Source organism: Muntiacus reevesi, chromosome 2, assembly GCF_963930625.1.
Source record: "Muntiacus reevesi chromosome 2, mMunRee1.1, whole genome shotgun sequence".
In the NCBI taxonomy this organism is placed as follows: Eukaryota; Metazoa; Chordata; class Mammalia; order Artiodactyla; family Cervidae; genus Muntiacus; species Muntiacus reevesi.
Window position 1 is genome coordinate 247,215,999 of NC_089250.1, and position 20,104 is coordinate 247,236,102.

General features: G+C 58.7%; 2 protein-coding genes across 15 annotated transcripts; one reads left to right on the plus strand and one right to left on the minus strand.

Annotated features, from left to right (window-relative positions):
- Positions 1 to 913: 913 nt before the first annotated feature.
- On the minus strand, positions 914 to 6,631 carry TRADD (TNFRSF1A associated via death domain). Its single transcript, XM_065925504.1, has 5 exons — positions 6,511 to 6,631; positions 3,369 to 3,527; positions 2,183 to 2,460; positions 1,902 to 2,100; positions 914 to 1,766 (listed from the first exon to the last, which is right to left on the minus strand). Exons 2-5 carry the CDS (start codon positions 3,517 to 3,519, stop codon positions 1,456 to 1,458), a joined length of 939 nt encoding a protein of 312 aa, XP_065781576.1. The 5' UTR covers positions 3,520 to 3,527; positions 6,511 to 6,631; the 3' UTR covers positions 914 to 1,455.
- LOC136161053 (heat shock factor protein 4) lies at positions 6,598 to 19,835 on the plus strand. Of its 14 annotated transcripts, none has more exons than XM_065925485.1 (17): positions 6,616 to 6,729; positions 8,267 to 8,436; positions 9,044 to 9,887; positions 11,723 to 11,831; positions 11,921 to 12,048; positions 12,141 to 12,265; positions 12,510 to 12,585; positions 12,724 to 12,788; positions 13,304 to 13,400; positions 13,655 to 13,782; positions 13,907 to 14,134; positions 14,634 to 14,739; positions 14,838 to 14,903; positions 14,988 to 15,108; positions 18,818 to 19,120; positions 19,272 to 19,589; positions 19,696 to 19,835. In XM_065925485.1, exons 2-17 carry the CDS (start codon positions 8,285 to 8,287, stop codon positions 19,701 to 19,703), a joined length of 2,874 nt encoding a protein of 957 aa, XP_065781557.1. In that variant the 5' UTR covers positions 6,616 to 6,729; positions 8,267 to 8,284; the 3' UTR covers positions 19,704 to 19,835. The 14 variants fall into 14 exon arrangements, with proteins under 14 accessions (XP_065781562.1, XP_065781557.1, XP_065781558.1 ...); XM_065925486.1 differs by having other exon boundaries at positions 15,039 to 15,108; XM_065925487.1 differs by having other exon boundaries at positions 13,380 to 13,400; positions 14,011 to 14,134.
- Positions 19,836 to 20,104: the final 269 nt, after the last annotated feature.

Sequence of the window (20,104 nt, forward strand, 5' to 3'; positions counted from 1 at the left end):
TGGTATCAGGCTGTCCCCACTATGTCCCAGAAACAGCCTCCACCTAGTAACCTTTTCCCTGACTCCAGTGGACACTCCTCGGCCTTCACAAATTCTCAGCCTCCATCACAGCAGGGAGAGCCATTCCTCTGGCTTCCAAATCTCGTTTTCCTCCTTCCTCTTTGGGTTGTTCTTTTTTCCAGTTGGTGTCCTTCAGGACCTCCCCCTGGGCTATCCCATCCACACCCACCTGTATGTTTTGGAGTCCTTAGCCTTGACCCTCTCCCGAACTCAAAACCACAGCTCTAGCTATCCTTGAACTCTGGGTGTTAGACAGGAACATCACACCCAGCTAGTCCCAAACAGAGCAAGCGCTTCACTTTCCCCAGGGCCCCTGTCTCAGCAGGCAGATCTCTCGTCCCATCTAACTGGCAAAGAAACTCGAGTCCTCTCCCCCCTCTCTCCTCTTTCAGTGTCACCAGGCCTGTTGTCCTTTGTTCTAAACAGCTCTCGATGTTCATCCTTTTCCTCCATCTCTGCTGCCAACTGCCTCAGCCTGGGGACTCTACTGTCTCTCCCTCTGAATCCTCACTCCCAGCCTGAACTGTCAAACCCCTTTAAAGGCCTCTCACTCACCTCCGGATAAAATCCAAACTCTTGTAAAATGGTTTACCAGACCCCATACTCTGCCTCCCCCACTCTCCAATGGGTCTCTGCAAATCCACCCACTCCTAGATCCAGCCACTGTAAACCTTCTGTTCTAACATCCCTCCCTCCCACCTTCCTCAAGACTTCACCTGAAGCTGGCCATGTCCAGAATACTGCCCTTCTCTCATTCCACCGCTCCCCCCCCCCAATATTCACACTCATCTCTCCCCAAGGAAGCCTAACCCCTAACCTGGGTTAGGCCCTGTTCATTTGTTCCCACAACACCTTGTATTTTTCACATCCAAAAATTGGGTAGTATTTTATTACTTTATATTCAGAGTCCCACACTGATCGTAAACTGACGACAGACAAGATTCGTGTGTTTTGTTCACCACAGTATTTGCAGCACCCAGGATGATGCCTAGGATACAGCAGGTCCTTAATGAATAATAATGAATGAAGAGGTAAATTCTGGCTGATAGCCCTTCTTCTAGGGTGGGAGAAGGTGAAGCAGACCTTGCATCAGGTCTGTTCTAGATACTAGGACAGAGACCCATTCACTCTGTCTCTATCCTAGTATCTAGAACACAACTGCCCATTGGCACCCCAGCAGACACAGTGGGTGCTTGTCTGACTCCTGGAGAGGGCCGCCATCATCTCTGCGCAGCAGCTCCAGCAACTCAGCTAAGTGGGGTTGCTAAGTGTGGTCTCAGAGTCGCGTGGTGGACAAGAGGTCAGCAGTAGCAGCAGGAGGGACCCTACGGTCATCCAGATGCTCCAAACCCTGACTGGGCAACTGACCAACCTCCCCTTTCTCTGGTACTCTGCCTAGGCCAGGCCGCCGTCAGGGTTCGCCAGGCCCAGCAAGTCCTCCGCCAGGCTGGTGAGCTCGTTCTCCTCGAGTGCCTCCACCAGGCGCTGCAGCGTGGCACGGCGGCCCTCGGCCTGCACGAAGCGCCGCAGCAGCTGGAAGGCCTGCTCGTATAGCCCTTCGCGCTCGTATTCATAGGCCAGTGAGTCCAGCGCCGGGTCCCGCAGCGCGCGGCAGCTGCGCTGCAGAGAGCGCCCCACCTTGCGCCACTTGAGGCCCACGGAGCGGGCGAACTTCTGTTGATCCTGCAGGTTCAACGGCCGGTTCACTACAGAGAGAGTGGGGAGGGAGTGAGCTTGGGATACCCTTCCATTCCCGCCTTGACTACCCCGCCCAGACCTCGCCCCTCCCCAAGCTTCATCTTCCTGAGGATCCTGTCTCTCCCTTTCTCTGGGAGTCTCACCTATGGGCTGACCCTGGAAGAAAAAAGTCTGGCCAGGCGGCGGGGGTGGCGGTTTCTCCTCTGGCGGAGAAGGTGCCAGAGACTGCGAGGGGGCTGGAGTGCCTTGCACGTCGCCCCCTTGGCCCGCCGCCGAGCTGCATGTCAGATTCCTGAGCGCATCCTCCAACTCGGTGAGTTCCTCATCCCGGAGCCGGTCAGGCTAGAGAGGAGAGTGTGGCGTCGGTGGGGATCTCCTTAGCGAATTCCCGCCCCACCCGACCCTGGTCCCAGCCCGGCCGCACCTTCTGCGCGCATATGCAGTTCAAACAGCGCTCCTCGTCGGTCAACACGGCATCCAGCTGCTCGGCGCCAGCACGCAGTTCCAGTTGCAGCGGCACCGCGTTCAGGGCCAGTGCCCGAGCCAGGCACCCTTGCAGCGTGGCTCGCAGCGCCCCCTCGCGGTAGGCGCGGAGGAAGCGGCCGCACGTCTGGCGCCCGCTGAAACGCAGTTGCACGATCAGCTGCGGGTCGCTGCGGTGGATCTTGAGCATCTGCAGCACGTCGGGGCTCCCACCACTCTCTGCGGAGGCGGGCAGTCAGGCGCCATGCGGTCCCCATGCGGGGCCATGCTCCACGAGGCCGGAGAAGGAATGAAGCCCGAGATGAGACGCCTTCCCCACCCCCAGACACCTAGGGGCGCGGGTATACCCCAGAGCTCCCGGCTGGGAAGCAGAATGGGGAGGTAAACAGCAACAACCCAGAATAAAGGCCAGGACCTATCACAGGGATCACCCTGAGACAGAGTGGGTGCCACTCTCGCCACATCCCTGAAGCCTCAAATGAGGGTGGGCAAAAGGGATGTGGAAGAGACTTTGCAGTGTAGAAAGGGGCGTTTGCCCTGGGCAGCCAAGACCTCTGGGCAGGCAGCTGGCCATGCAGTAGGCAGGAGGTTTCAGGTCTTCCGCCTCCTAGTACTGCTGCCCTCCTCCCAAGGAGAGGGGCTCTCGCTGTTCTGAGGCTGGGGCCAGATCCCCCAACCAGCTTCAACCTCCTGTGGCCTCAACCCTGAGATGGGAAAAGTAGGCTGGAAAGGGAGGTACTGGGGAAGGATCTTGGGCAAGGAGTGCTGCAGTGAGAGAGGAAAAGAAGAGAGAGAGTGGTAAAATTAGTAGAAAGCAGTGAGCAAGCGGCCTGATCTGGGCAGGGGGGGGGGGGCATGGAGTAGGGGGATATTAGTGCACACAGAGGTAGACCATACACAGACACAGAGACACAAGTCTGTACCCAAGGGCACTTATGTGTACCAGAGAAGAAAGACCCTACATAACCAGGCATCCTTCTCCTGTCATCCCCAAGGAATCTTTTCTTCAAGGCAGTGATTAAACACAAGCCCACAGAGTTGAAGAGGTGGGGATCTTAGTCTCTGGCCCTGCCCACAAAAGGCCCCAGGCCCCCCTTTCTTCCCCAAGTGCCTGCCCAGCCACACACCTGCCAGGGCAGTCCGGAGAGCCCTGTACATTGCCACTTTATGCTGCTGGTGAGCGTAGGCATCGGACAAGACCACTTTGTCCAGCGAGGACTCCACAAACAGGTATGCACTGCCCACCCACTCCTCAAGCCCATTTGGCCCAGCCGCCATCTTGCCTCCTGGGGACAGAGATAGGCATTCACATCACCCCTGGCCCAGCCCTGGAGACAGCTGTCCAGTTCAACGTCACCCAGCTGTCCCCACTCAGCTGGCACACTTGTGAAGGTAAGTTCATAATCCCCTAGGCAGCTTCTTGTGCTTCTGGCCCCAGCTCAGCTAAGAGTTGTAGTCAGGACTGTCCCTCCACTGCCTTCTCTGAGAAAGAGCCCAAGGTCACAGGGGTGAGGAGAGGGACAATGTTGCAGTAAAAGCAAAGTTCTGCCCCCTCCTCAGGGGAGGGTGTCTTTCTTTTCAAAGCTGACTGGAGACACCCTCCTGGATGGTGCCCACGCCCCCCAGCATAACCAAACTCATGTCCTGGTATGCCCTCAGTTCAAATTTGAGGATCCCTGCAGGGGTTCCACAGCCCCCCCCCCCCAACCTAGATTTCTTCACTGGCATTCCTGCTGTACCTCCTGGCTTCAATTCAAAGGACACCTGTAGTTTGCACCTGCCCAGATTCTCTCCCCCAGTCCTGACTAACCTCTGGGGACTTCCCTCTTCCCTTTACTCAATCCACAGGCCTGTTGGAAGGGTTAATCTTACTCCTGACATCCAGCCTAGCCAATCTGCATCTTCCATTCACCTTCCTGAAATGGTTTGTTCTGAGTTGGGCACAGGATTCATATTGGACCTATCAGAATCAACCTGCAATTTGGGCTTCCCTGTTCGCTCAGTCAGTAAAGAGTCTGCCTTCAATGCAGGAGACCTGGGTTGGGAAGATCCCCTGGAGAAGGAAATGGCAACCCACTCCAGTATTCATGCCTGGAGAATTCCATGGATGGAGGAGCCTGGTGGCTACAGTCCATGGACTCAAAAGAGGCAAACACAACTTAGCAACTAAAGCAACAGGAAAGAGGAACAAGCTTCCCTTTCCTATGTTGAAGCTGAGCTAGAAGGAAGGGTAGGTCTCCTTTGCCATTCTCAGCCTGACCAAGAATGAAACTGGCACAGAAAGCTGCAGGGCCAAGAGATGAAGAAGTGCACCCCCAACCACACCGTGTCCCCGGCTCTAGCTGCCTCTCGAACTTTTCTGTTATGTGAACTAAATCCTTCCTTTTTAGTCTCAAGTCCTTGGAGATAGTCTGTTGTCTGACGCCATTCAAGTTGTTCTGTTACGGGCTCCTTCTCTGTTCAAACACAGTCAGGGCCCTTGGCATTAGTATCTCCTCTAATCTATCTTTGACAAAATCCTAGCTCTAGATCAAGAAGCAAAATTCTCAGTCAGCCATGGCACTGGCCTGTCAGTGGCCTCCCAGCTACAGCACCATGAGCAACAGGTGGAGAACTGCCCTGCCTCTTCCTTCATTACCTGAGGCAACATTATACCCTTTTCCTAGAAAAATGGGTTCAAGGGAATTCCCTGGGGGTGCTTTCACTGCCAGGGGCCTGGACTCAATCCCTGGTCAGGGAACTAAGATCCCTCAAGCTGTGCGGTGCAGCTGGCAAATTTAAAAAATAGTAATAGTAAAGAAAAAGAGAAATGGCACCCTCCACCTTCACCCAGACCTGGCAGGAAGAATGATACCTGATAACCCTACCCTGAGTTTGAGCACAGGGAACATACCTTTTGACCAGCTCCCGCCATAATTAGTAAGAAAACTTACTAATACTGTGTGTTTAATCCAAAAACAATAGAAATTAACAAGATTGTTTATTTCTCTTGGGGAAGGGGGATATTGGGGTGATTTTTATTTTCATTTTATTTAAATATTATACTTTATGTGAAATAAAGACATTTATTTTGTATTAAAAGGGCATATTTGTTTTTCTTAAAAAGCAAAACAAAACAAAAACGGGGTGGATGACAACTGGGACCAAGAGCAGTAGGGAGACAAGTGGAAAGCCCTGGGGTATTGGCCCCGAGTGGAGAAGTGGGAACCTGGCCCCAAAACATTTCCCCTTTGACAACTTCCTAGCCCCCTGACTGGAGGGTGGGTAAGTAAGGGCAGGACCAGACAGTCCTCTACCCAGCTGGCCTGCCTGCAGAGGGGGGGGAATCTCTGTCATACTGTCTAGGACTGGAACGGGAGAAGGAGAACAGCCTGGTAACTGTGAAGTGGCAGGGGTGGGGCGGGCTGAGGGGCGGGCCTTGGCTCGCTAAGCCCCCTTGGGAACTCTCCCTTCACAGAAGCCCCTCCTCGGGAAGCCCCGCGCCCCACCCATCTGGGGTCCGCCTCTCTATCAGCCGGGCCCGCCGGGGTCCTGGGAACCCTTAGCTGGGCTGAGACCGTAAGGGACACGTGGGTACCGACTCAGGAAAATATGCCCCTGCCATCGGTAGCCAGCCGGCGCAGCGCTCCATTAACACTGACAGGATGAGATGGTTCGATGGCATCACTGACTCAATGGACATAAGTTTGAGCAAACTCTGAGAGATGGTGAAGGACAGGGAAGCCTGGCGTGCTACACAGTCCATGGGGTCGCAAAGAGTTGGACACAACTTGGCGACTGAACAACAATAACAGTCCTGAGTAGCCCCACTTCTGGCCGGCTAGGCGGTGACGACCTGCGGGCGTGGCCTCTCAAGGCCTGAAAAGCTGCGAGTCCAAGCATCTACTCAAAGCAAAGCCTCTCACGAGCTCTAAAGAGGAGCTCTCCGGCCTCCCATTAGCCCACCCTCCTGCTGGAGTTTCGCGCTTGCTACTGGCTCTGACCGGCAAGGGGTTTCTGCTCGAATGTCTGTTCAGAACCAGCCCCACCCCGTCCTCTCACCCACAGGGCCCTGCCACCCCTTGAAAGCCCCTAGTTGGGACAAGGCAGGGGCCAACGTCGGTACCCTCTCTCCAGCCTCCCACGGAAACAGCTCAATAGGCCACCACCACGACCACCACCACCTGACCCCGGCAGCCGCGGTGACAACCGCACCGCGCCCGTGCTCCTGAGCCAGGATCCCCCTGGCTCCTGCCCGCAACGGAAAGCCCACCCACCCTCTGCACTAACCTGGCCGCCTTGGCCCGGCCTGGATTCCCACGCCCGCCGGCTTCCACTGGACTCGCGCTGCTTCCGGGTGTGCGCGGAGCGCAGGGGCGGCGCCCCAGTCCGAGCCGCCCCGTCCGTCCCGGCGTCCCGCCCCCCGGGCTCCCCGCGGTTCCTTCCCGCCACCGTCCTCTGCTGCCAATCCCCAGCCTCTGGGCAAAGCCCACCCGATCCGCTGCGCAGGTAAGACACTGGCGCCTGAGGTCAAACAGCAGGCGGAACTGCCCGCGGCAAGGGACTTCGAGGACTTGAGGTTCTTACGAGGCCGGAGGGCCCCAGGGTGAGAGCCGATCCTCTTCCTCCAGCGGGTAACGGACGGAGCAACGAGGGGACGTCCCCTTCTGGGTGGTCGAGCTCGAAGATCCCTGATCTCTGATTCTACCTGACACTCTGAACTGGGTGCCAAGTTCAAGCGTGGCGGAGGGTATCAGAAACTCCCGGGTACTCGAGACACAAATTCCAGCAGGGACTGTTACCCTAGAAAATATGGGAAAACAGAAAACTGGCCAGTGGCGTCAAACGTTGTGTACGAAAACCTTTAAGCACCTTAAACTAAAATTGTCAACTTCAAAAAGGACGCACAGTCTCCAACAAAGGTCGCGCTCTGATGTGGGTCTGCGGAATTCCAGTTGAGCCTAAACCGCCCAACGGGTGCCTGGGCTGCTCGGGGTTCAGGATCGGAATTTGAACCCAGGGTCCCTCAGGCCCCCACAACCCCAAGATTTTCTCCGCCTCGCTGGCCTCCCATTGGAAGAACCCAAATTGTCTCCCCAAGTGGAGGAAGGAGCCTCCCTTCTCCTTGCGGATTCAGCTACGCCCCGCCCGCACCTCTGCTTCCTGATTGGCTCCTGGTCCCTGCCAATTAAAAGTTTTCCTTAATGTTCCCGCCTTATTAACCCTGCCGTCTCTCTCTAGTGACGGGTGGGGCTAGGACCGGGTTTCTCAACTTGGGACCTGTGGTATATATCTGCGCTTGTTGAAATTCATATTCCTGGGCCCTACTGTTTGAGGAGAGCTTGATTTAGTAGATGGGGCCATGAAATCTGTAGTGTGAACAAAAGTCCGGGTGATTCTGGTGCCCAGCGTCCTTTGAGAAGCCATTTCAACGGCCCTTGGTGTTTGGGCTCCGTCGTTCCCTAAGTACTTAGGGTCTAAGTTGGGAGGAGAGCAGTTCAGTGACTCTGTGAGACTAGTCCGGGCTCTCTGGCCGCCGTGATGGCGCGGTAGAGGGAGTCGGGGGCGAGGGGTTGGGGAAGACGTGGTGGTCTGGAGTCAGGGCCTGGGCAGTGGCCCTCCAACTTCCTCAGAGAAGGCGTTGGTGACTAGGAGAAAGATCTGACAGCATCGTCCCAAATCCGGGTATTTTGGCTTTATCAACCTGGTGCACGGGTCGCGGTTGAGTTCTTTTTAGTAGAGTATTATAAAATGTGGATTTGTTCAACAAGTGAGAACGTAGTTTAAAGGAAGAATCAGAAATGCTCGGCATCTCAGGCAGACTTCATGGGTCTGAGATCTGTGTACCGAGCCCCAGGCTTGATTTAATAGCTCGGTTAAATGCTCTGCTGTCACGGTCTTGAAATCCTCGATAATATTTTAAACAGAGAGACACACATTTTCACTTTGCACTGGGCTCTGCAAATTTACATAGCGGATCCTGGGCCCCAAGCATTTCTACACATAGGCTCCAGCTATTCCCCTCAACACTGTGGCCTTCCTGCAGGAGGGGCCCCACCTGGCCATGGCCGAGCCTGGAGAGCAGCTGCCGGAGGAGGTGCTGGCGCTTATCTTCCGCCACCTGCCCCTGCCCGACCGCGCTGCTGCAGCGAGGGTCTGCAAAGCTTGGGCTGCCGCTGCCACCTGCAGCGCTGTGTGGCACGACACGAGCATCAGGTGAGCAGTCTCTTCCCCCTCCCACCTTCTCCCAGTCTTGGTAGAGTCAGAGGTTGGGGAGATACTGTGACTCTTCCCCATATTAAAAATCGTCATTTCTAACATTGGCCACCTACTGTGTACCAACCATTGTTCTAAGGGCCTTACGTGTACCAGTCTTTCTAATTCTCACAAACACTTTATGTGATGGACAGGTAGTATTATTATCTCCATCGCACAGATAAAAAATTGAGGCAGAGAGATTTAATTACTTCCTCACTCAACTGAGAAGTGACAGGCGGAATGTGAATGCGGCAGCCCAGAGGCCTGGCCCTGCCCCGCCTCCTGAAAGACCCATGAGAAAGCCCATTTTCTAAAATACCTTGCCTCTCTCTGGCACGATTTCAACTGGCGGCAGATGCATCTGAAGGAAGGAATAGGGTTCCCTCCTAGCCTACGTAGGAGCGTAGGAGCGACCAGGCACGGGAGGAACAGCGAGGTTTGTGGGCAGGGGGCAGAAGTGGGATGGTAACCGGAACCCAGAGAGAGAGGGGTGGGTTAGAGACATCTCGCCAGGTCTCTGGGACTTGGCCAGCCGATACCTTTTCTCCACCACTCTACCCCCAAGTTGCGACTGTGAGCTGGAAGGCATGCTGCCGCCGTATCTGTCCGGTTGCCTGGACCACGTTCAGAATCTACGGCTGGAATTTGAGCCGTCGAGGAAGTCGAGTCGCCGGGCGGCCACGGAGTTACTGACTGCACTGACGGGCCGTACCCCCGGGCTTCGAGGCCTGTGCCTGGAGTGCCGTGGAGAAAAGCCGCTCTTCGACGCCGGCCGCGACGTCCTGGACGCGGTGCACGCCCTCTGTGGTGCGGCCCGCGCGCTGCGCCACCTCGACCTGCGGCGCCTGCCCTTCTCACTGGACGACGCGCTGGTGCTGCAGGTGGCAGACGGTTGTCCGGAGCTCCGCAGCCTTTTCCTGGATAACAGAACGCTGGTGGGCAGCGTGGGGCCAGGCTCCGTGCTCGAGCTGCTACAGGCCTGCCCCTTCCTGCGCGCCCTTGGCCTGCACCTGGCCAGCCTGTCGCGCACCGCGCTCGAGGCACTGGCGGCGCCAGAGCGCGCGCCTTTCGAGTTCCTCGCCCTGCGGTGCGCGTGTCCGGAAGACGCACGCGCGCCCCCCCTGCCTGATGAAACCTGGGCCGCGTTGAGCCGCCGCCACCCAGGACTGGAGGTAGAGCTGGAACTAGAGCCGGTGCTGCCTGCAGAGAGCGTGACGCGCGTCCTGCAGCCAGCCGTACCCGTGGCTGCGCTGCGCCTCAGCCTCTCTGGGGACACCGTAGGCCCAGTGCGCTTCGCGGCGCGCCACTACGCTGCAACCTTGCGCGCGCTTGAGGTGCGCGCCGCCGCCTCGGCAGAGCTGGACGCCGCGCTGGAGGAGCTGGCAGCGCGCTGCGCGGGCCTGCGCGAGGTACACTGCTTCTACGTGGTGCGACCTTCCGTGCTGCACGCCTTCCGCGCGCGCTGCCCGCGCCTGCGCAGCTACACGCTCAAGCTAACGCGGGAGCCCCATCCCTGGAGGCCCACGCTTGTGGCGTGATGGGACAAACGCTCTTTCCGCTCCCTGCGGACGTGTGTCCTCTGAAATGCTGCGTGGGTTTGCCCAGGGGCGGGCCAGCTGCTAGCCCTCTCCTTTGGGACTCTTACCTCTTGTCCCTCGCGAGGATTAGAGCCTATAAAGTGGCATCGTTACCGGTCCAGGGCGCCCTGAGCCCACTCGTTGCTTTCAACATCTGCAGACACCCACTGTCCCCGTAGTACAAGGATCACCCTCCTCCAACCCCAGTCCTCTGCAAACGTGTCGCTAGCTCGGTGGCCCTGGCGTGGGGGGAGGGAGGGCAATGGCTCAAGTCGTGCCTCAGGGGTGTGTGTGTTAGTGCCTCTGGGGTGAGTGTGGAATAAATCAAGCATTATCTCTGAGTCCTGTGAAAGGCCGGGTCTGCTCTGAACTGACAGAGGCTGGAAAAGGGGTAGGGAGGGTTTGAGACCTCAAGGTCCATTTCTACCGGTGCAGCTGCAGCGGTCATGGTCGGGGTCCTGGAATCTTCGGAATGACAGCGTCCCAGGTTCCGCGGGAGGGTGTCAGCTTCTCCACCCCACCCTCGCCCGCTCCTATCTGCCCCTCTACCCGAGGCTTGGCTGTGCCCATTCCATCGCTTTCCCAGCCTACATCAGGCTGTGTACTCTTTATTTCTCCGAAGAACACAGGAGCAAACAGCTGGCCTGAGAAGTGTGCGACTCGAACTCAGATCTCCCTCCCTCCTGCACCCTGCCCCCACGCACATCCGATCCCATACTGCCCTTTCGGTCCGCTGGTGTTGCGGCCGCGGCCAGAGCCCCGCCCCGCCAGTTCGCACGTGGCCCCCGCCTGACCCGGCGCCGGGAGGCGGAGTAGGGCGGGGCGGGCGGCAAACGCAGCACTTTCCGCGGCTTTGACAAGCCCGCGGCGGCCGGGCCCGAGCGCTTAGCGGTGCCGAGACTGCGCCATGCAGGAAGCGCCGGCCGCGCTGCCCACCGAGCCGGGCCCCAGCCCAGTGCCTGCCTTCCTCGGCAAGCTATGGGCACTGGTGGGCGACCCGGGCACCGACCACCTGATCCGCTGGAGCCCGGTGAGGGCTGGGGCCCCTCGACTTCCTCAGTGGTCCCCGGGATTCCTCCACGTCAGTGAACGTCCATGCTCATCAACCCCTGCCTGGGACGGGGTTGTGGGTCCCTTGATTCAGCCATCTAGGGTAGGCGACGGCTTGGGCGGGGGGTGTGGTATTGGAGATGGAGGTGAGGCGACTTCCTTCGGGCAGAGGAAAGGGTAGGAGCCTTCTGAAGGAGACCCAGCACCCAAAGGATCTTCGAGGTCTTCTAGTTCCCACCCTATCCCATCAGACAGATGGGAAAACGGAGACCAGGAGAAGGGAAGGGCTGCGTCTGATTCTAAATCAGAGTCACAACGCGGGTCTGGGAGCCATCAGGGTCTGGAACCCAAGTCTGGCCTCTGCACCTCCTCCTAGAGAACCGAGTAGGGAATCTGGGTGGGCTGGGGTAGAGGTTCATTGTGGTCGCCCCGGGATAGGCCTCAGAGCTGGTTCCGGCCCGGCCTCGTCCCACGTCCCCATGAATGACAGTCTCCAGAGTGAGTGCGAGTTTGTGTGTGCGCGCGCTGGCCCGCTGGCTTGGCCGTGGGCGGGCACCGCTCACCGTGTCGTCTGGTCTCCGCCCGCACCGTGAGTGGGCGGGCGGTGCTCTCCTCAGAGCGGGACCAGCTTCCTCGTGAGCGACCAGAGCCGCTTCGCCAAGGAGGTGCTGCCCCAATACTTCAAGCACAGCAACATGGCGAGCTTCGTGCGGCAACTCAATATGTGTGAGTCCCTAGGGCCGAGTGGGAAGCGAGCGTGGATGACTTGGATCACAGGGACTCAGCAACTTACGCCCCCGCGCCCCGCTCCCTAGACGGTTTTCGGAAGGTGGTGAGCATCGAGCAGGGTGGCCTGCTGAGACCCGAACGGGATCACGTCGAGTTCCAGCACCCGAGCTTCGTACGCGGCCGAGAGCAACTGCTAGAACGCGTGCGCCGCAAGGTTAGGGGCGGCCAGCAGTGACCAGCGAACCCGGGTGGAGGTGGGACAGCTATTTCGTGCGACCCTTACTTGAGGGAGCCTCCCTCCTGCAGGTGCCTGCGCTGCGCGGCGACGACGGCCGCTGGCGCCCCGAGGACCTGGGCCGGCTGCTGGGCGAGGTGCAGGCTTTTCGGGGAATGCAGGAGAGCACCGAGGCGCGGCTGCGGGAACTCAGGCAGTGCGGGGGAGGGGGCGGAGGAGGATGGGGAGGGAGAAGGGGGGCTCTGGGCGCGAGGACACTGGCTTCCAGACGGTTCTGGGCACCTCCTCCAAGACCAGTGGGCCGAGCTGTGGCAATCTCTTGACTATGCATGGACGATCATCCGGGTGGACGCGGGCGCGGGCCTGCCATTCTGGGGGTGGGCGGTGGTGGCCCGGCGAACTCTCAGATGCCTCAGCACCCTCCCACGCCTTTTCCCCAGGCAGAACGAGATCCTGTGGAGGGAGGTGGTCACGCTGCGGCAGAGCCACGGTCAGCAGCATCGGGTCATCGGCAAGGTGTTCCTCTTCCCCCACCCCACTCCTGAACGTACCCCTCCCCCCCGCAATGGCCAGTCCTGGAAGCCCCCTGGAAGTGTCTTGTTAGAGTGAGGGGCAAGGCCCCAAGTATGAGTTAACCCTTTGTTTCCTTTTCAGCTGATCCAGTGCCTCTTTGGGCCACTTCAGGCTGGGTCTGGCAGCGCAGGAGCTAAGAGGAAGCTGTGAGTGAGAACCCCAGAGACGCCCCTACTCCCTGCAGGACTTCCCTGCCAGAGCCCCCGGCAGGACTCCTTCTCCTTCAGAAACCCCTTCACCTGTCTTTCCCCCTGCACTACAGTCTTCCTCACCCCATGGCCATCTCCCCTAAAGCCCCATTCCAGGACTTCACCCCACCCCTAATTCTACCACAAAACCCCAACTCTCAGACCCCTCACTTCCAGGGCCTTAATCCTGTATTTCCACCCCGTGATCCCCTTCCCCTCACTCCAGAGCATCCCAAGAGCAGAGGGTCTGGGGCCCAAACCAGGCTTCCTCCCTCCCCTCTGCCCCCAAAGGGCCCCCATCTCTGGGGGGGGGAGCCCCTTCTGCCTCCAGCATGTGACTGATGCCCTGGCAACAGGCCTCAGCTCTGCTGACGTGGCTGCTGGGGCCTGTGGGAGGGCAGTGGTGCAGGCTGAGGGGCCTGGGAGATGAACCTGCCCAGCCCCCTGCCTGTGCCCCTGGCCACCTTGCACAGGTCCCTGATGCTGGATGAGGGGTGCCCAACACCAGCCAAATTCAATGCCTGCTCCTTACCTGGTGCCCTCCTGCAGGACCCCTACTTTATCCAGTCGGTAAGTTTTTGATTCTCCTCTCTTCCCTCCATAGAGAGCCTGTTCCCTTTCCCCATTCCCCAAAAAGAAGAGATGAAAAAAGAAAAAAGAAATAGAAGAGAAGATGGAGCCTAACCTCCCTCCCACCAGACCCAGCATGGGTCAAGCCTCCCCCCTCAAGCCTTCCCCCTTAGGTCTGGCCCATGTGGTACCAGTTGGGCTCTGGCTCACCCTATGACTTGAGATAAAGGGCTCAACCCGTCTTCTACTTGCAGCCCCTCCCGGAGACCACGCTGGGCCTCAGCAGCCCTCACAGGGCCAGGGGCCCCATCATCTCCGACCTCGCGGAAGACTCTCCATCCCCTGAAGGAACCAGGCTTTCCCCCTCCAGTGGTGGCAGGAGGTAAGAGGGACAGGGGCTGCCTTCTGGGGAGCTGTGGGGGGGGCGGGCCTGGCAGCCCAGATGGCTGTGGGGATAGGGGGAGAGGTCAGCGCCAGGGTCTGGTTGAAGCTTTTCTCTGGTGCAGGGAGAAGGGCCTGGCACTGCTCAAAGAAGAGCCAGCCAGCCCAGGGGGGGAAGGCGAGGCCGGGCTGGCCCTGGCCCCAAACGAGTGTGACTTCTGCGTGACAGCACCCCCACCGCTGCCTGTGGCTGTGGTGCAGGCCATCCTGGAGGGGAAAGGGAGCTTCAGCCCTGAGGGGCCCAGGAATGCCCAACAGCCTGAACCAAGAGGCCCCAGGGAGGTTCCCGACAGGTGAGCAGAAAGTCCATTTGTGATTATAAACCCCGTGGGCCATTTTTGCAGCTAGACCTGCACTAGCTAGTCCTGAAACTTCCCAGCTTTGTCTGCCCCAGGGTGGCTGAGGAGGCAGTCATGATCTGACCTGATTTCTCAGAGTTGCTCTAAGGAGCACCAGCTTCAGAGGGCCCTGGCAAGTGGAAATGCCTCAGTGGCAGGGCTGAGGAGTCTGCATTTTAAATGCCACCACTGGGGCGATTGTCAAGATGGCAAAGTACATGACAGTTTAAGACCCACTGGTATTGATAACTGCCTGGGCGGGGGCAGGCACACAACCCAAACCTCAGACCAAAGGTAGGAGGCAGAAGGCACTTTCTCTGTGTCCTTCTGTGTGTGGGGGTTGGGAGGTCCTCTTCTAACACTTTCTAGATATTGTCAGATTTCGATACTGAGGTATCCAGGTTCCTTGGAAACCTAATGCAGGGAGTAGCCAACAGCAGTTCTCTGTGCACAGGTGCCCTCTGGACCTGGAGAGGGGAGGCCGGAGTCCAGAGAGTCTGCTGCCTCCAATGCTGCTTCGGGCCCCCCCTGAAAGTGTGGAGCCCGCAGGGCCGCTGGATGTGAGTACACGTTCCGTGAGGCAGGGGCACAGGGCTCGGTGGGCTCCAGCTGTCTGGGCACCATGGGGAGGACACTGTTGACCCAGAGCTCCCCCCAGGTGCTGGGCCCCAGCCTCCAAGGGCGGGAATGGACTCTGATGGACTTAGACATGGAGCTGTCCCTGGTAAGATGGGGGTGGGAGGGCGGCGGGGGTGGGTGTTGAGGGTTGCTCAGCCAAGCCCTTTAGTCCACCACTGTTCTCCCTCAGCCAAAGCCCCAGCTCTCTTCACCAGCTGCTTCCTGGGGTTCTCTTCTGCAGTTGCAGCCCTTGGTTCCAGAGAAGGGTGAGACCGAGCTGGCGGTTAAGGGGTTAAATTCTCCAGGCCCAGGTAATAATTGTGGTGACTCAGGGACCAGGGGGAGACCCTGAGGGGCCTGAGCTATCAAGATTGGGTGGGCTGGGCAATCGATGTTTGGAAGGGAAATCCCCGGAGTCAGGCTGGGAGAGGGGGGAGGTTGAGAGTGGATGTTTCATCTCAATTGACCAGAGGGCAAGGCGAGTGAAGCTCTCCTTCCCCGAAGAAAGGAGATGACCGTCTCTCCCTGCTGAGTACAGCCCCGCTTCTCCTAGGAAAGGACTCCACCCTCGGGGCACCACTCCTGCTGGACATCCCAGCGGCTTTGGGAGGCCCAGCCCTCAGCCTGCCCGGAGCTTTAACCGTTTACAGCAGCCCTGAGAGCCGGGCCTCCTACCTGGGCGCGGGAGACAACCCCTCGCCCTGAGACCCCCTCCACTCCGAAGCCAGCCCTGCTGCGGGGCTGGCCGGCAGGAGCACGCCCTGCTCGGCTTCCTTGAGCCCCCTGGTGGACGCTGAGTGAAGCCGCACTTACTTGGTAGCCCCTCTCCATTCCCCGAGTCCTGCATAAAACCGCGGTTTTTTTCTGTGTTTCTGATCTCTTTCCTCTACCGACCAGGGAGCACAGAAGTCATGGGTTGGGGGGCGCCTTTGCCTTCATAGAAACGTCCAGATCCCAGGGCTTTAATGTTAATCGAGGAACCCTTGGAGAGGGGAGGTGCCTCCAAGGCCGAGCTCTCTTGCTTAGGCCCCATCCTGAGGGTGCGAATCCAGGGCTGGCGCATGGCCACTGCGACCTCCGGGAATCGGGGGCTTTTAGGGGTCACACCCAGCACCGCAGTGCACCCGCTCTGTGATCTTGAGTAAGCTGGTCTCCTTCTCTGTGCGGGCAGAGAATATGGGTGTAAAACGCCTGGGAATTGCTGGGGTACTTGGGTCCGCGGGCTTAACGATCCCCACCCTGACTCCTCCGGCGCGCCCAGGGTGATGAGGGAAAGCGGACTGCGTATACGCGGCCAGGCGGTACTCGACCTCTGCGGCCGGCCTCCCCGCGTCCCGAGAAGAACGGCCCCCTTTCCCCACCCCCTCCTGGTTCCCGGCAGCCCTGGCCGCCCCGCCCCCGCCCCCGCCGCAGCTGCTGCTCCCATCCCCACCCCGCCCGGCCCTTTCTGCCTTGTCATCTCCTGCCCCGCCGAGGCTCGACCCGTGAGTGGGGCCGCTAGGAGCGCAGGGACCGGGAGCCCCACCGAACCCCTCCCCCCGCCCCGGCTGGGGGAGGGAAGAGAACTGAGTTTGGGCCAAATTCGCGCCCGATCACCACCAGCAGCCGTGCGCGAAGGTCTGTGAGCCCCGCCCCTCCCCTCCCCTCCGCAGGACTCTTATCTCTGGGGCTGGGTGGAGGGATGGATGTTAAGAATTCGCAGGTGCGCGAAGTCTTCCACGTTGACGCACCACCTTCGCTCCTTAGCAAAAGAACGCGCGCAGGAAGTGAGGTGGGGAGGGCGGCAGAGACCCCCGACCACGCGTGCTAACTGGAGCCGCCTGGTCCTCTGGGAAGAATCTGGGCTGTGATCATTGAAGGACATAAGTTCAATACTCTGAGCATTAAATCTCAGAGGATCTAGACTAGCTGGGGTCTCTGCTCTCCAGACAGGACAAAAGGTAGGACTCGGGGTAACTAGAGGAGGAAGTTAACATGAAAATGGGAAGGAGGGAGAAGAAAGGAGGGGCCAACCTAATATGTCCCCTCCCTCTCTGCACCTGTACACAGTGGGTTCTGTCCTCCCTCCCTTCCTGCACTCTTGACTGGGGGAACAGGTTTTGGAAACTGCAAGTAAGAGGGCAGAGGATCTATGGTACACAGTCCAGTGATGTCAGCCTAGTGAGGGTGTATGATGTTCACTGGGATACAGAGGAGAAGTAACCAATCTGCCTCTGGGACACTCGGGCATTGGGGTAAAAGAGGGGACATTTGAGTCTTGGAGGATGGAGGGAGAAAAGGGATTCCAGGCCCAGAGAACAGTGTCTACAAAGTTTAGGAAGTGCGGGTACTGAATGGTTGAGGGAAGTGGGGGAAAGCCTGCTATAGGGAGGGGGTAGGAGGTGAACAGATAGTCTGGATTCTCTCTGGTGGTCTCACGAGGGTTGGGGGACAGGTAGTTATGGTTGACATTTTGCTTGGCCAGACACCTCGTAGTCAGGCTGGAGCAAGTCAGACTCTAGTTCTGCCACTTGGTCTCTCTGAACCTGTCTCCTCATCTGTAAAATGGGCACAATAATCCTACCCTAGAGAGTTGTCAAAGTCACTGTTCCATAGGGTGATGGGACAGGAGTGAGAGGTGCTGGGAGAGGCTTACAGGAGATGGGGGGTGGAGGGAGATGCTGGTTCTCACTGAGATGTCAGTGCAGGAGCAGCATTTGTCACAAATGGGACATGAAGGGAGAGGGAAGGGCAAAGGGTCTCTGCTCATGGCCTGAGGGAAGGGCTGACACCTCAGCATGGCTAGGAGGGGTGCAATGACCAGAGAGGCATAGCATGACACCAGGCAGTGAGAGAGATGGGGGTTAAGACCAAATCCTCTCTCCCATTCCTAGGTAAGGAGGTAAAGGAGGGACCCCAAAGAGAGGATGAAACCCTTGGACAAAGCCAAGGCCAAGGGAGATGGACTGAGAGAGGGAGTGGTCCAGGGCCTGACCTAATCGCCCTTTAATGCCAGGGACCTTGCTGCCTCGGTCAGGTGACCCAAGAGGAGATGGGCCATTGTCCTTAGTTGTTGATAAGTGAACAAAACAGATTAATTTCTGCCCAACACCTGCTGTTGGGGTGGTGCCAGCCTCTCAAAATGGGAGGATCCACGGAGGAAAACAGTGAAAGTTTGACACTTCCTGGTAGCTTTTATGAGTTGGGTCCTGGATACTTCAAGATGATGGCTGTAAATCATTCCCAGAGCAGCAGGGAGACAGTTTGGTCTCAGGTGATGTCAGAAGATCTCGGTCAGAGGTAAGACTCAAGAGGACTCAGGTATCTCTACTCAGGAAACCAAAAGAGGCCAGGAGACCACATTGGGGTTCCAACACGGTGGTGGTATTGGTGAGGGGGTGCAGAGGCAGGGGCCTGTCCTGGAAGGATGGACCTCAGGTTCAGGTTAAGGGGTTTGGACTTCCTCAGGTAGGTGAGAGGAGCGGGAAGCCTCTCAGCACTTTGGGATCCTGGACAGGAGATATGAAACTTTGCAGGGTCTAGGCTGGAAATGAAAGACTAGACTCAGTGGTGAAGTTGACAGAAGTATTCAGCAGAGAGACTGAAAAGGACTTGATTGCAAGCTGGGTGTGGGTTATCAGGACCAGCTGCAAGTTGGGGAAGCAGGTTGGGAAAGAGAAGTTAGGTTGGATTAACTAGGTCTGAATCCATCGCGGGATCTACAGGTGGCAGGGGCTCAGGAGGAAGGACCTGCTTGGGGAGAGCAGTCAGAGTAGATGATGGTCCTGGGGTAGCTAGGGGAGGAGAGGAGCGCCACAGCTAACATTTAGGGACCGAAGGTGAAGCCCGAAGCAGAGATAAGGCAGAAAAGGCCAGGGAGGCAGGATCGGTCCTGTGCTGCGCTGCGGGGCTGGCGGGCCGCAGCAGAGATCCAGGTGAACTTAGACCCCAGCCACGGATGTTCACTGGGGCCCCGGGAGAGAGGTCAAAAGCAGGGGAGCTCCGGCCCCCACTACCTCTCGCCCCCCACCTCCCATGCAGCCCCTACCATGGGCAACACCCAGGAGAGGCCGTCAGAGACGATCGACCGCGAGCGGAAACGCCTGGTAGAGACGCTGCAGGCGGACTCGGGGCTGCTGCTGGATGCGCTGCTGGCACGGGGCGTGCTCACCGGGCCCGAGTACGAGGCGCTAGACGCGCTGCCTGACGCCGAACGCAGGGTGCGCCGCCTGTTGCTGCTGGTGCAGAGCAAGGGCGAGGCTGCCTGCCAGGAGCTGCTGAGCTGCGCCCAGCGAAGTGTGCGGGCGCCCGACCCCGCCTGGGACTGGCAGCACGTGGGGACCGGTGAGAGCGCGCGGGGGGAGGCGGGGCCTAGGTCAGAGGAGGGGGCGTGGCGTGGGGGCATCGATCTGTGGTCTTCCCCAAAGACTTGCACGTGTGCAGAGGAAACCACAGAGGATAAATTGAGCCTGAGACACTCCCACCTCCGCCGCAGGCTACCGGGAACGAAGCTATGACCCTCCATGCCCAGGCCACTGGACTCCCGGAGCTGCTGACTCAGGGACCACGTGCCCCTGGCCGCCCAGAGCTCCAGAATCCGACGAGGCCCGGGGTCCTGAGGACTCCGAGGCAGCACAATCCGGAACCCTCGAGGAAACTGAGCCAGAGCTGGAAGCCGAGACCTCTGAAGGGGCTGAACCTGAGTTGGAAACCCAAATGGATCCGGAACCGGAGCCAGAGGCGGAACCGGAGCCGGAGGCAGAACCGGAGCCGGAGCCGGAGCCTGACTTCGAGGCTGGAGATGAGTCTGAAGGTGTGAGGCTGCCCAAACCTGGCGGGAGGACGTGGCCTGGGAGGTTGCGGGGTGGGGGTGGGGGGTGGCTCCACCTGAATGACCACACCCCTTACATCATTTCTAGATTCCTGAAAGCCATAGCGCCTACAGGCCACTCTTCGTCGTAACAGGATGGGATCTGGGATCCTGCCATGGTGGCATCAGATGCCACCAAGGTTCCATCTGGCCCAGTACCACTGAAAGTGAATAAATTCTGGAGGGTCAGCCTAGACTCTTGATTGTGGCTCTTTGCCCAGGAACGAGGGTGTGGATGTGTGACTCTAAGTCCCAAAGATTTGGGCAGCCCTGTGTCCATGGCACAGTCCTCAGCCCATTTCTGTCCTCAACAGTACAAGCTGTACCCCTGTAGACCCCAGACCCAGGTTCCCAGTGGGACAAGAGCCAGATCCTTGGACCCTACTCCGTTGCCCTTTTATCTTCATGAACCATTTGGGAACATGTGTCATCACCAGCCCCACCCCATGAAAGCCCCT

Coding starts and splice junctions, on each gene's coding strand:
- LOC136161053 (XM_065925485.1), top strand. CDS start 8,285: ATGGCCGAGCCTGGAGAGCAGCTGCCGGAGGAGGTGCTGGCGCTTATC. Junction 12,789..13,303: donor GCAGGAGCTAAGAGGAAGCT/GTGAGTGAGAAC, acceptor CACCTTGCACAG/GTCCCTGATGCTGGATGAGG. Junction 14,135..14,633: donor CCCAGGGAGGTTCCCGACAG/GTGAGCAGAAAG, acceptor CTCTGTGCACAG/GTGCCCTCTGGACCTGGAGA.
- TRADD (XM_065925504.1), bottom strand. CDS start 3,519: ATGGCGGCTGGGCCAAATGGGCTTGAGGAGTGGGTGGGCAGTGCATAC. Junction 2,461..3,368: donor TCTCCGGACTGCCCTGGCAG/GTGTGTGGCTGG, acceptor CCGCCTCCGCAG/AGAGTGGTGGGAGCCCCGAC. Junction 2,101..2,182: donor ACTGCATATGCGCGCAGAAG/GTGCGGCCGGGC, acceptor TCTCCTCTCTAG/CCTGACCGGCTCCGGGATGA.